At 40.9% G+C, this 15,032-nt stretch overlaps 1 protein-coding gene across 1 annotated transcript in view; it reads left to right on the top strand.

Moving 5' to 3' along the window:
• The window catches only part of jph1a (junctophilin 1a), a 32,016-nt gene that overhangs the window by 2,855 nt on the left and 14,129 nt on the right, over window positions 1-15,032 (top strand). Inside the window, exon 3 of the mRNA XM_019260777.2 lies at window positions 508-1,276. Within this exon, the coding sequence (XP_019116322.1) occupies window positions 508-1,276 (769 nt within the window). The remainder of the gene's footprint in view (window positions 1-507; window positions 1,277-15,032) is intronic.

Raw genomic sequence — 15,032 nt, 5'->3', positions numbered from 1 at the left:
ATACACATTTGCTTATTAGAATCACTCTCAGACCGCAGCTGATCGGGCTTTACGATACCAACCAATGCCAAATATCTCTTCCTGGAACTGATGGGTAATAAAGAAAATGATCAGAAAGTGAGGCCTAATTTAATTTGCCCACATAGTGCTTTTAAATGTGGGATTTTACCTTCCGGAGATGGTAAAAATAGAATATACTGTATCTTCTGTTGTGTAATGCCAAAGAAATTGCTGGTGGTTGCCAGCCTGAGGGTGGAGTCCTCTAAAAGGGGTCACGAGAGTGGCCTGAGTGGTCTCATAATGATTTACTCACAAAATTGGTGAGATAAACCTGCGAAAATAATACAAACTCTTCTTTGTAGCTACTTATAAATCAAAAGTACATATGCAACATGTGATGAAGAGTCATGTTAAAAGGGGTCATAAGATAAAGAGGTTGGGAACTTCTGCATTAGGATCAGGTACATACAGTACAGTAGCACTGACCCCTGTCTACCTGTTCCACAGGTACCTATCAAGGCCAGTGGATGGGTGGGATGCGGCATGGCTATGGTGTGCGTCAGAGTGTTCCCTATGGCATGGCCACCGTTATCCGCTCACCTCTTCGCACATCTCTGGCCTCCCTACGCTCCGAGCAGAGTAACGGCACAGTGCTCCAGGACCTCTCCTCCCCTGCAGACACGCCGACAGGCAGCCGTGGCGGCTTCGTCCTTAACTTCCACTCAGACAGCGAGGTCGTCACTGGCAAGAAGAAGGGCCTGTTCCGCCGGGGGTCACTCTTTGGAAGCCTCCGGCAGTTGCGTAAGTCTGACTCTCGGACCTCAATCTCCAGCAAGCGCAGCTCTGCACGAAGCGATGCCACCATGAGCCGCATCAGCTCCAGTGATGCCAACTCTACCATATCCATCGGTGACGGCGAGCTGCAAGATGAGGACCTTCCTCTAGAGGACCATGTGGATGCCACCACGACTGAGACCTACATGGGCGAATGGAAGAACGACAAGCGCAATGGATTTGGTGTTTCAGAGAGATCCAACGGGATGAAGTATGAGGGAGAATGGCTTAACAACAAGCGCCATGGTTACGGGTGCACGGTTTTCCCAGATGGCACCAAAGAAGAAGGGAAGTACAAAAATAACGTGCTGGTGCGTGGAATAAGGAAGCAGTTGATTCCTCTTAAGAACCCCAAAACCAAAGAGAAGGTGGATCGGGCTGTGGAGGGGGCACAGAGGGCTGCAGCCATTGCCAGGAGTAAAGTGGAAATAGCAGCATCCAGGTACTGTTTATGTGTGTGTTCATTCACGCTTCTGTATGTGCATGTGGATGTATACTGTGTAAACACAAAAAAGACAGGGTGAACATTCTCAGGAGTTTATTTTCAGCATTGAAGAGTCAGAGCTGTGGCCTGTTTGACAAACATCTCCTGGTCTGATTGAAGGCTCAGTCTTGTGTAAGTGGAGTCCCATGACAACAGCTCCGACCTTTATACATCATCAACAGTCAAGGCTTTTGTGTAGCTTGTGTGATCATCCCTGGAAAAGGTTCTGTTTCTATTCTCTGCCCATATCTTTCATTCCCAGGGAGAGGGGTTAGGCATCTTGTGTGTGTGTGTTTGTGTGTGTGTGTGTTGGTCTGCGATTGTGTGTCTGTGAGTTCATGTGCATGAGCAGTATAGCCATACCTGTGTCCATGCCAAATGCGTCTCGTGTGCCCAATAACGATACCTGCTCCTCCTGCCAAGTATTGCTCTGATGTGGCATCTGCTCTTTAACAGGTGGATGAGATGTGACCTTTTCCTATTAAAGCCTCCCTCCTACTGGGACACAGTTCAGCGTACGCAGCATCACTTTGACATCCTCTGGTTTCATTGCATCAGGGAATTATTAGACTGAAGACTGTGAGGATGTGTACAAGCTGTGAAAAGGTCTCCATGCAATCACGCATCTCTCCAGAGATGTACATGAATATGTATGCACGAAAAGACACGAACAATCATTTACAATTTGCAAAAGCAGAGATATGTTAATTGCACTTCCGTCTCACACACTAAGAAAAATAACACAGCGTTACAAAATTACTGATTTCTTTTTTATGTTTTATATAATTATACAAAATTAAGAGTCACCGACCACATCTGTTAGGCACACATGTTCACAGTGACAACATGCCGATGCTTAGCAGGTAAAACCTTTGCCACATTAACATTTGATAATTAGCATCAAACACATTTTGCAGGTTTGTGGGTCACAAACCAAAATATTCATTTTTGCAATCAATCGCGAAGAGATGTTTTGCAGGAGGAGAAAAAACGTTGACCTGCTGGTGCCACAACAATAAGAGTCAGGCGACCTCCTTGAATATCAGTACCAAATATCATAGAAATCCATCCAGTAATTGTTGAGATATTTGGATTAAAATGATGGTGGTGCTAGTAAGGTTCAGCCTCTGGGGATCATGAAATGTCTGTGCAAATGTTCAATTCATCCGATAGTTGTTGAGATATTTCAATCTGGGACAAAACCAACTTCACTTCGTCACTTCACTATATAATGGCTAAACAATTATACCCTTTGGATGTTGTATAGACCAGCTAAACAATAATAAATCATTACTTTATGCTCTAGTAATTTATAATGTGTATGATTATTTCAATTGTTTGACTAAATTGTTAATCAGCAATCTACAGTATTTGAACTGCACTCAGTATTATAAAACACTTGAGAGATTGAATAAGAGTATTTTGACTCGGGGCTGAAGCTAGTCATTTACAGCAGTAAGAGCAGACTTTATGAATGGCAGGCGTTATTTAAAAAATCCAGACATTGCAGTGAGTGGAGAGGGAAAAAATGCTTTATTCTGCAGATTTAAAGGATATAAGATAAAGATTATATAAGGTGGATTAAACATGCTTGATATTAAAACTCATGCATGCTGTTTATTCCACAGATAAGAGCCATAATATTATGAGTCTGTATCTGTGTCAGAGAAAAATGAATAATGTGTTGAAAGAAATTCCTCCTCTTTGGCTGTGCATAAGCAACAATTTATAGCAGGAGGGAGCACATGACCTGATGCATAGTGCTAAAGCAACAACAGTAAAAGCATTCAAGCTGATACAAAGTGTTTATGGCAGTAAACAAGGTCCCGTGTACTGTAGTAAGTGATCAAATTACTGCCTGGTATGTGCCGCTGGAAATCTCAAAACAAGCTCTTCGGATCTCCTGACAGAAATCAAGATTTTTAAATTAAGACATGATTCGTGTTAGAAATAGACAGCTAGAATGGCAGACTGTGACGGGTGTGTGTAAGCAGGTTATGTAAGCCTCATTATACAGTACATGGCAAAAGATGCGCTCGTATTGATCCAGTCCTGGTCACATGACTCTCTGTCTTTGAATGTGGAGCATACCCAGTGGATCCACAGGGAATGATAGGAGTGAGACGGAGCCGGTAGAGGAAACAGAGAGAGGGTAAAAATGGATTGAAGTGAGAGAGCCAGGGGATGAATGTTGATTGGAAACGATGGGGGATGCAAAGACTTTGCTGAGCAAGAGGTTTTTGAGGAGTCCGGAGTGGACAGGAATGAAAAGAGAACCAAATTAAAAAAGAAGGGGGGGCGCATAGGGGACACACCCGCCCCTCCCCTTTGAATTACTGTACAGAAAGAGCTATCCCATCAGCCTCTGGGGTGGAGCTGATGATCTCATACTCGTGATCAACCAATCGATAGAGAGCTACTGTGATGAGGCGGAGTGGAGTTCTGTGTCTGTGACCCCCATTCATAGTTATTTTGTCACTCTTATCTATTTAAAATGGACTTCTACACACAGTGTGCTCGTGTCTCTGCTTGTGTCCATGGGCGTGTGTGTGTTTGTGTGTGTGAGTCCGAGGCCTGCGAACTGAGATAAGTGACTGTGCCATTAAAACGTTGACCATTTCATGGTGCTTCTCCCATAAAGCCTTTTTGTTACAGCTCAGCAGTTTAGGTATCATGGGGGCTCAGGGGTGTGTCACTACACGCTGTGTAATCTACTCTAATGGCCTTTGTTATACCTAAACCTTCCCAGAATTCGCTATGCTATCTCATAAAAGCAGAAGTATTAGAGAGAAGTGTATTAAGAAGTGTAAAACCTCACAAAAGTTGCATATTAGTTTAAATGTCTATGTATAATCTGTTGATTTCCTGGCATGTTTGATCTGACCTTCCCTCCTTCTCAGGTTAAGTTTATTAAGCCCCGCCACTGCTACTCGAGTGTTAAGAATGATTAAAATGCCAAAACAAACATACAGTAAGCCAGTATGTGCATGCAGGCCAAGTGTGTGTTTCCATTTGATAGCACTGTTTGCTCTGCAAGCTCTAGTGAAAGGTTAACCAACACCTAATATGCAGGTCCTCCAGATATAGGAAAGATATTTATATGATGCTTATTTTCTTCTTCACAGCAATCAGCAAAAAGTTGAGACTAATGATATTCAGGAATGTTTATGAGTATTTATCTTCATCACATGTCTGCCTGAGGCTGTTTTTGGCCTGCTTTGTTTCTCTGTCACATATATGGATAGATTTTTTAAATTAAATTTGCAGATAGGACATGTGTTAATAAATTTGATAGTGAGCCGATCTGGATTTTTTTGAAAAGTATAACTTTTGCACACCTGATTCTAGCTCAGTTTGTTTTACTGTCTTACAGTTCAGACATGTATTTTTACCTCGATTTGGGTGTTGAGTATAATTTGATGACGAAAAAAAAAAATCAGACAATTAACATTTGCATGCTTATAATTATTGATGAAAACAAAGTGTAGTTATAACCATACTTAAAACTACATACTTGACTTGTAAAATAATAGCAAAGATAACCCCAAATCTTTAAAATATGCTTCAGGATCACAAATCTGATAAAATATAAATTATGTGTGGTTGTAAGGAAAAAGTTTTGTTGTTTTCAGATGCTTCTTACCTCATGGTCTTATGAGTACAGTGTTAAATTATTTTAATTTATTGGGAAATTAGGCTGAAATATTTTAAACAACGATGAATTTGATTTGATTTAAGACGTTTACTCATGTTAATTATTTTTATAATGCCTGTCCTCAACATAGGAAGCCATAGCAACCGTATATGTTAGTAGTAAAACTTTAGGCGCACGTGTGCTCATCTATCCCTGTACTCTCGCTCTCACACTCACACATACACACTTACAAACACTCATCTGTCTATATGCATTCACCTAATCAGAGCTCACCTCTCTCCAGACAGGAACATCTCACACACATATGCTCAAATACACACACACACACACACACACACACACACACACACACACCCACACACACAACAAATGCATACAGTGAGGGTGCATGCAGTGTGTGCTACTCTGCTAGTGTGTCAGCAGTGAGTACTGACTAAATAAGGCAAGGCATCAGTTGGCTTATCAGCACCAGCCAGGAATATATACCCGTCCCACCACTGATATAGCAGCCCGCCATCTCACTCACACTATCATCTCTCCTAAATCTCTGTGTGTATGCGTGTGCATGTGTGTGTGTGTGTGTGTGTGTGTGTGTGCATGTGTGTCCATATAAATGGGAGGAAAAGATTCTAAGAGAATGGGAGAAATTGTCTGTTTGGATGTGAGAGATGAGATAAGGTTTGCTGTCGTTTGGCAAGAGAACAGAGAAAGTGTGTGCGGTGTGAGTGTGCTACGTTTGTGGCCAGGGGTGTTTGTTTATCACCTGCTGTGTGATGACCTCAGCCACTCACCACCTGCCCTTTTTGGAGAGAGTTATAGATCAGCCTGTGTTTCAACATCTCAACAAAATAATCCCAACACACAGCACGTCATGTAAGATTCCATCTTGGCTGTCCTCGATGGTGATGACTTCTTCTGCTTCAAATAGGGGCAACTGGGTTAATTTCTTCTGCGTCTGTGCATGTGTGTGTTTTGATCTTGGTGCTGATGCCACCTCTTATAGAGTTTTTATGAAGTGGCGTCGCACACCTTACAAAAGTATGTCAAGTTTGTTGCTTTATGAAGTGACAAAATGTACAGTAGCGATGACGAACGAAGCGTACGGTAACTGTAACTGTGGGAAGAACTTCCAGACGTCTGAATCACGAGTCAGAGTAAAGCAAGCCACATCATACAGTATATTTATCCCCAGACATGTCTCATATTTATGGCGATGTGATGGTGTGAGGTAACACAACATTTATTGCTGACAGATTCAAATGCTTATTCACCCACACGCACACACACACATAAAATAACCAGCCACATGAGCTTCATATTATCTATATAAGTATAATTAATGACTGTAGTAATTGGCAGCCTGTACGTACGAAAGAGCTATAAATAATGTGGCTGATGCAACGGGGCGTGTGCATCATGAGTTAGTCGAGCAGTTTCCAAATGACCCACAGCGCAATCAAATTACAGCGTGTAATGTAATTCTGTATTTACACCACATTATCATCATATAAAGTCATAGTCAGGAGACTTGCATGAAACCACGGAAGCAGTTTTAACGGTAACATGAAGAAGAACGATAGTAATGTTGATTGGTCTGTCGACCACTTTGGTCCGGACTGAAATATCTCAACATTCATGGTTCCCAGATGATATATCCATCTGAATCCGATGATCCCCTGACTTATCCTCTAGCACCACCACGGGGTTGACGTTTGCCCCCTCTCCCCATGTAATAACTTTTATGATCTTGTTGAACTTTGGATGCCCCTGTTGTAGATATAACATGACAAACTGATCTTTTACTGTGGCGCAATCTGCAAGAAAACACGAGTGCCCTCTAGGGTGCCCCATTGCATGCAGCTGGTGCCTTTTTTATTTTGTTCGGCCCTGCCCCTCACACAGCCTGAGTCCGCCAGTGAAAGCGAGTGACATTCCCACCTACCTCAGCTGTGCTGTGTACAGTGCTAATTAGTTAGCACGCTAACACTAAGCACACTAAGATGGTGAACATGGCAAACATTGTAGCTCGGGTATTGACATGTGATTTCATAGAGCCACAAACAACAACGTGAAAATAGTTTTTGAGCGTGTTAACGTTAAGCTGAAAGCATGGCATGGCTTTAGACACTTTAAACAATCTAAAACATACTGTATAAGATAAAAATGTTACATATCAGATTATGTGCCGGATAAAGGACGGCAGATGCCAAATAAGCAGCTCATTGCAGTCCAGTAAAAGTGGGTCCTCATTGCAAAATCTCTTGTACAAATAAGATAAATAAACATCATTTCGAAGAAATGACAAAAGCAGGAAATCTGATGCATCTATATGCCAATGATAGATGCTTTGATGCCACACTGCATTTCAGTAAATAGGAATGATGTAGAGAGAGGTCTGGGACTACATAGACTCAATGTTCTGACTTACAGTTACACTTCGTGAAAGCTCTGTTCCTGGGGGAGTTGAGGAGAATAGCCTGTGGGAGATGGCTTTGTAAATGTGAGTGAAGCGCTGGGCTGTGTCGACAGCAGTGGTGATAGGATTGGGTTTCACCAACATGCCATTACACTGTGTGGCTGAGGCTTGTAATCTCTCTGAGAATGGCACATATTTCTGCAGCTTCTCAAGAAAGACTGGGATGAGTCAGGCAGGCAGGCAGGCAGGCAGGCAGGTGGGCAGAGGGGGAAGTCATAAGACCGAGCCTGTTACAAGAGGTTAAATCATGTAGTGGTTCACCTGCAGTGATTAAAAATGTAAAAATACTCTTTGTGCAGATGGTTTACCAACTCCTCCATTTCCTCTACAATCTTCACTTGACTTGGTTTCTGAAGAATTTCCTAGAAGACTGAACTCCTTTTATGAAAACAGTGAATATGATGCATCGCTTTTTTTCCTGTGTATTGTCTTATGTCTGCCTTAATTGGGTATGTAACAGGGGTTAATGAGAGTTACAGTCAGTGAAGTGGGTTAAATATTGTATTAGACACACGGTGATTTGAGATGTAGAGAAATAATGAGTGCAAGTTAATAATAATTAATAGTGTTTCTTTTCAATAAGCTTGATCCCCAAGGATTCCCCACCACGCATGTGTGTGTCTGTGTGTGTGTGTGTGTGTTCATGTGTATGTGCTATCCTCCTGAGAATTACATGACAAGGTATTATGTAAAAATCCCAAATGTCGATGTGCAGTCGTGTCTAGCTCTTTGCACCTGTTCACATTATTTCACATAGGTACAGTATGTATGTAATACTCAAACACATGATACACATGTCTGTTGGTGAGGTGGATCCAAAAGTCACTGATATAAGTCTATAACAGTTACACTATAAATGAGTTGTGGGTTATGCTAAAGGTGCTGACTTATGGCCCAAAGCACACTTGCACACATGCTTGACCTGGTCCAGAGGCACCATCGCTGATCGGGAATAAACCTGTTAACTCCTCAAAGTCCACAGCGTACAGGCTGTGACTGTGACAATGTCTATAAATAGATCTGCACTGGAGAGGCAGAGGCTACTTTTAAGTCTAAAGTCAAATGCTGTTTTATTTTAGTTTAGTTTATGAACACCATTTTAACTGACTGATTTAGCTATGTAGACATTTTATATATAGTGATGGGTGATATGAGTGACATCTTCACTTCTGTTACAGTATTTGTATTTTTGTATTGCAAAACTGTGCTGCACTACTTTTTTTTTATTATTGATTAATTCAGATTGTCTCAATTCATTGTTTGATTTGTCCAAAAATGCCCATGTCTTTCTTCATCTGACAAATCAGTACGTCATAAACATGGTTATAGGATTATAAAGTATAATATGTGACATTTTTGTGAACAAAAGTTTGTAATATCTTTCAATAACGTTCCAATTTTTTTTTACTGAATATTCCGTTTTGCATGTATTGTATCAGCTACAAGTTAACATAATAACATGTAATATGTAATATCAAAAACCCAAAGATAATGTTAATATTTAGAAGGTGGAACCAGAAAGGTTTGGCATTTTAATTTTTTGACACAAAATGATTCATTAATCATCAAAATGTTTGCCTAAAAAATAAATGGATGGGTACCTAGGTATGACAAAATCTCTCATGGTCAGTATATATTCCTCCCATTCACATGTAACATTACATACATGTAGTTTCTACATCAACAAACATAAAATATCAATAATTAATAATTGTAATATGTTTGTAAAAATAAAGAATGGTAGCAACACCAGGTTTAGTTATAATATTTGGCATTTTCTTATGCGAAGCACAAAGAACAGTGAGCCTGTGTCGGTTTGTGTTGCCCGAAGCAACTTTAAAAATCTGTCTGCTGTTTTTCAAACGTGCTACGCTGTGAATTTTTAACCTCTGGATACTAACATGCCCCGCTAAATCTGTTCAGCCACTCTGATTGGCTAGCTAGGCGGCTTTCACCCCAGATGTTCACGTATTGGATTATAAAATCATCACTTTGATTCACAGTATTGCTATTCCACGCAGAAACACTTGGTGAAGCATGCAGCCACTCTGATAATCACATGCACAGATGACACTATATGTGTGGCTGATGCATTTTCTTTAGGTGGCTGTCACCTTTTCACAATAATCCAATAAATGGATTATATTATTTTAATAATGCAGACATAATGTGACCCACATATCATTAGCAGTTGTAGTTGATGGTAGTGAAACTTATTGAATTGATTGAATGTTATTCATAATAGTTGACTTTTTATGCACTTGTCCTCCATTAAAGATAAATTGTATGAAGGTTGCATTACAATTTTTTTGGTTGGTTGTGGGCTGATGTAACCTGATGCTAATGCTCCTTTTGGCATATGCGCTGAAGAGGAAATTGATGGTGTGTGTATACGATTGTGCGCGTGTGTGTATGTGTGTGTAGACAGTGGTGTGGCAGGAGATTGGAGGAGAGAGAGAGAGAGAGAGAGAGCACAGACCATAATTAAAACTATTCCTTAAGCTCAAGTGGTTGCCAGGCAATGTGACCTTTACACACAGGTTCAGCTTCGGATGTTGAGCCTTGTAGTTAAATGAGACACACCATGGAGTGGTTGTGTGTGTGTGTGTGTGTGTGTGTGTGTGTTTCTGTGTTCCTGTGTTGTCTTGTTTTTAGCCAAGTTGTAAACATTTTATTAATATTTATCCGTATATATTCACTTTGTCAAAGGGCACTTGAATGTTTCACTATTGAAAAATGTGTTTTATGTCTGTGATAGTTTGTGCGCATGTGTAGATTATACCCATACACTAGACTGTAGTGTGGGTTTCTTCATTTGCAAATTCATTAATACAGGCCAGATGCCTGGTTGGACGGCTTGCTCAAGTGTCTCTGGTGGTTGCTATGGTTACTGCCTCACCGTGGTCATCATGGTGTCAGCCATTTGTTGATTTTCTTTATGAAGTAGTAGAGTGAGGAGGCGTTGTTGGTTTCACGTTGTGTTTATTCATCCTTTAAGGCTTGTTTAACATGTCTGGTTCCAGTTGGAGATTTACAAAAGATTTATGACTGTTATCATGGAGACAGCAGCGTGAAGTCACCTCAGTGTGTCCTTTATTCACGCCAACTCCCTGATTCCCAGTAGGCCTCATTATGGCGCGTCTCACTAATGGTCCTTTTCAACTTCTCATGCAAGTTTGATGTGTGTGCTTGTGTGTGTGTGTGTGTGTGTGTGTGTGTGTGTGTGAGTCATTTGCATGAGAGGTAGCTCGTTTTTCAAGCTTTTCATCTATGAGTGTTGACTTTACATTTCAGGTTTGTATTGTTTGCATAGTCGTGTGACAGCATGTCCTGATTTGCATCATTGGAGTCTTGTGTGTGATTTGTGTTGCAGCACAGAGTTGTTTGAAATGTCAACTTTGTGACTCTGTGGATAAGAGCAGCTTGTGAGTGTGAAAACAGACAGATGCTGCCTGGCAGCAACACAAAAACTGGAGATCCAGTACTGAAATTCATCTTGAGTTCAAAATATTGACTTAAGTGACGTTTTTTTTCTAGTAGTGTTTTCTCGATTTTATTTTGATCCAATTCTAGTGTTCAAATTTTTTGTCTCAACTCCTTCCTACTCTTTATCTCTCCTCGTGAACTGAATTTTTGCATTTTTAATTAATTTAATTTCAGGTTTTACGTGGTTTCACGTAACAATTATATTAATTGCAGAGTTACAGTTAAATGTTATAAAGTTCTAGGAGCACACAAGGTGAACTAATATTAAGGCTTATAAAGGGTATATATCGGGTCATGTTGGCTTGAATGACAGGTGTCTCATCTTCAATAGCTGCGTTTCCTCATCCCTCCAAGCTTTCTTCAGTGTACGGTTCAGCCACCATCTCCCCCACCTCCCCCTTTTTGTCATCAGCTGTATCAGCTGTGGCCATGTTTCACTCGCAGTGTTGACACAAAGAGCATGGAGCTGAGGTCTGAATCCCTGCCATTGCCCTTCACCAAAACCAGAGATCATCTCAGCAAGGGATTCTGTGTCACTCCCTCAACAGACTCATATCAGCACTCAGAGGAGAACGTATCAGACTTTCAAACATACAGTAGCAGAGGTCTAAACATGTACCATGCAACCATATGCACTTCCACTTGTACAGTATTTATTATAACACCGTAATACAGTAGATGTATATTAACAGTGGCTCACTCACACAATAAAATCCTGATGCACAAACACATACCAGTAGCCACGTGTTTTGGGCGAAGGCCAGGTGAAGTATCAGTGCAGAGATCCTAGAGTAGAGAACACCAGCGTGAGATTAGGCCTGTTTGTAATCCACAGCCAAAAAGGTCTGTAGAGTTTGGGGATTTTCTCCTGTTTAATCAAAAACTGATTCTACTCATTCTTCTTCCCAGAAATGAAGTCTGTTTGGGAGCAGAATTTCAATCTGTCTCTACCTGCATGTTCAGCCTTTGTGTCAGGAGCGAAGTGCATTATTTTGGGGTAAATAAGAATGAAGGTCATGAAGGTACGGATCTAATGTTACCCAAAGGCATGAACGATGTTATAATTTAGTTAGTCACATATTTGAAAAGATTCTTCTTTAATTGTTTTTTAAATACATGAGAAGACTGATACTGCTTTCATGTATGTACACTGAATATGAAGATATAGGTTCAGGAGATTATTATCATATCACTATTCTAACCACCTGCTGCCTGTAGCTTTTGATTAAGCATTCACACATGATAGCATTTTATCTAACTCCCAGCAAGAAGGCAAATAGGTGTATTTCCCAAATAGTCTAATCCTTTATATGTCATAAAAAGTCCTGTGCATTGTTTTACTTCATTGATTCTCCAGTTGTAATGATCAGTGTGTCTTCGTCCTTTCTCTAGTACGCTTTTCTTCTACAGTCTGACAGGTCTATTCATTACTTGGCGCAGTCTTGTTGTTGCTCCGTGCATTGTCCCATTTTTCTGCACTCTGCCTTGAACTTTCAGGGTTTTTTTTATATTGTCATGCCATGTTTCATCTACTCAAGTTCCTATATCTATCATTGTGTTTTTTTATGCTGCTGCTGCAGTGCTCTGTGTATTTGTGTTTGCATACTATGCCGTGTTATGTTGAACAAACCTTGTTTAGGTGAACTGTGAAGGTTCCTTTTTCAGAAATCATATTATTTTGCCAGGTCAGTCATAAGACTGGGGAAAATTTAATATCCTAAATTGAGCTTAGATGCTTGATTTTTCTATTTTGGATGTGCATATCTCTACTTTTACTGAAAAGTGGAGCAGGATTGGAAGGAGAAAAAAGGAGAATGAGTCCGGAGCTCCAGCCTGCCAAACCACCAGGATGTCCTGAGATGTAAAAAATGCATCAAGTACAGCACATGGCCATGCCCAAATATTCTCATTATACAGCACTACAGCTCTCTCTTCAGGATAAAGTTAGCTTATCACATAATAACAGCCACTCTGTCTCCCATTTAAAGCTTCGTTTGCTACAGCCATTGTCCCCCCTACCACCACCACTGAAGCCCCTGGTAATTTGAGCCCAGACCTCAGCCCCAGGAATAATTCCTGAATAATTTCAGAGTCAGTTTTAGCTAACCACTAATGGTGTTAGTCATGCTTGAGTAAAGCTGAATTAGCACCAGTCAGGAATTCAATAGCAGCCCTGCATGGATATAAGAGATATGCGCAGGGCGAGCTAAGTGCTAATTTGTGCAGACGTTCTGTGATGTTCTGTGCTGCTCCTTTGGACCTGGGGACTGTTTGGGCGAGATACAGGGCAGTAATTGCTGTTGATGTATAATATCCTTTCATGTGCAGATTTGTGCACTCATCTTTAGAACATAAGCATCACTACCTAAATAGAGCATGGTCTTGAAATATGACTCTTGCTGTATAGCAGTAGTTTACTCTTGGTCATGGGGCGATGAAAGGAAGATTGTTGATTGCTGATATTTGCCACAGACAAGGTTAAAACTTCTTCTTTCTTATTATATACTGTACCAGTCAGCATTCCGGTTACCAAGCTTGGACTGATTAGGGAGGGGGAATGGCTCAGTGTGATGGAGAGAAGGTAGATGAGGAAAAGAGAAAGGGGAGGGTGACAGGGATACTGTAAGAAGCTAAAGGGGGGGTGGATGGGACCAATAGACGAAGGGGGCGCAGAACTGTGTCAGCATATGTGAGGGAGATTCTTCAAATAGGCCATAGCCTGGGGAGTGATGGACTGGAGCTTCACTCGGGGGAATGTGCACACAAGACACGCAGTCACACACAACAGGCACATAATACACACAAACTGTTTTCTGTGAGAGGCCGAGGTATGACCCATCTTAAAGGAGGATTCACCGTGTCGCATGGGAGCTCGGGTTTGAAATTTAACCCTACAGTAAAATTAGAGGGGCTGAGATGTACACCTCAGCAGTTCTAAATACCCAAGAGTCTTTTGAGGGGCAGTCTCTGTCTGCCCACTCCAGTTCTGTATTGTATTTCTCTCCTTTCTATTACATTTTATTCTTGCCGTGCTCTTTTCCTACCCTCATCCACAAAGACACACATTCCACAGAGAGAAAGAGCATCCGCTGCACTGCCTGCCAAACTGACTCAACACTTTTCACACAATTCATTTGTCACTGTAATGAAACAACTGTGGATCTCAGCAGGCCTTCATCGATATCATCTCTCGAACGGAACTTTAGTCCAAAAAACGAATCGCTTCAAAGTCTTTTTTTTTCCTATCTACTTTTTGTCCAAATTTCTACAAACTGTTGTTGTTGGTGTATGTGTGCGGGTGTGTTTGTTTGCTTTGTGTGTTATTTGTATTTGTGCCAGCAGGTGCATTCATGAATTCAAATACCTTGATTTGCTTGGACTCATCCTGAGCGTTCAACCAGACAGGAGCGCCCGCAGAGCCCAAAACTAAACATGAACAGGTGTTGCTTTATATTCAGAGGCAGAGCGGCTTCAAGTGGAGAGGCTGCAGACTGTCTGACAAGTTATAGAACTTAAAACTTTTTCAAAGGTCAACTGTGAGCTTGCATATTGTTGTTTGACTTTTCTTTGCCTTAAATCAACAAAACAATGCATTGTATAATAAAAAAAAAAAAACACTTCACACTTAAAGCAGCTATGAGCAATGGTAATATGTAATGTGAAAGGGGTTGCTTGTAGTGACAAATTCACAGAGAATTATCATCTGACTCTGCAATTTCTTTTAGCTACAAAGCATTTTATTATCTTTCAGCTTGTTGTTTTGGTTTTACAGCCGCAGCTCACCAGTCACCGCTCTCAACGGTGTTGTTTTTAACCTGTCGAGGTAGCTGTCAAATGCCAGTGCCACCAGCACCATAGCAGTCAGCAACATGCAGCAAGTTAGCATGTACTTATATTGGACTTAAATGTATCTGGTCTACGCAAACATGACTCTAAATTAATGTTAGTGTTGCTCTTTATTTGTGTTTGTTCATATCAAATTAAAGACCCAGTTGCATCCAGTGCCGTAATCGTATTGCAATCTCCTCACATCACCCTCGCCTACATAATGTAAAGGAGAAACAGCACTTGAAAGGCTCTGTCTAGAGTCAGTATTT

The sequence above is a fragment of the Larimichthys crocea genome, chromosome XXIII, assembly GCF_000972845.2.
Source record: "Larimichthys crocea isolate SSNF chromosome XXIII, L_crocea_2.0, whole genome shotgun sequence".
NCBI lineage: Eukaryota > Metazoa > Chordata > Actinopteri > Sciaenidae > Larimichthys > Larimichthys crocea.
The sequence above is the reverse complement of the archived record's forward strand: the minus strand, read 5'-3'. Positions and strand labels throughout refer to the sequence as shown.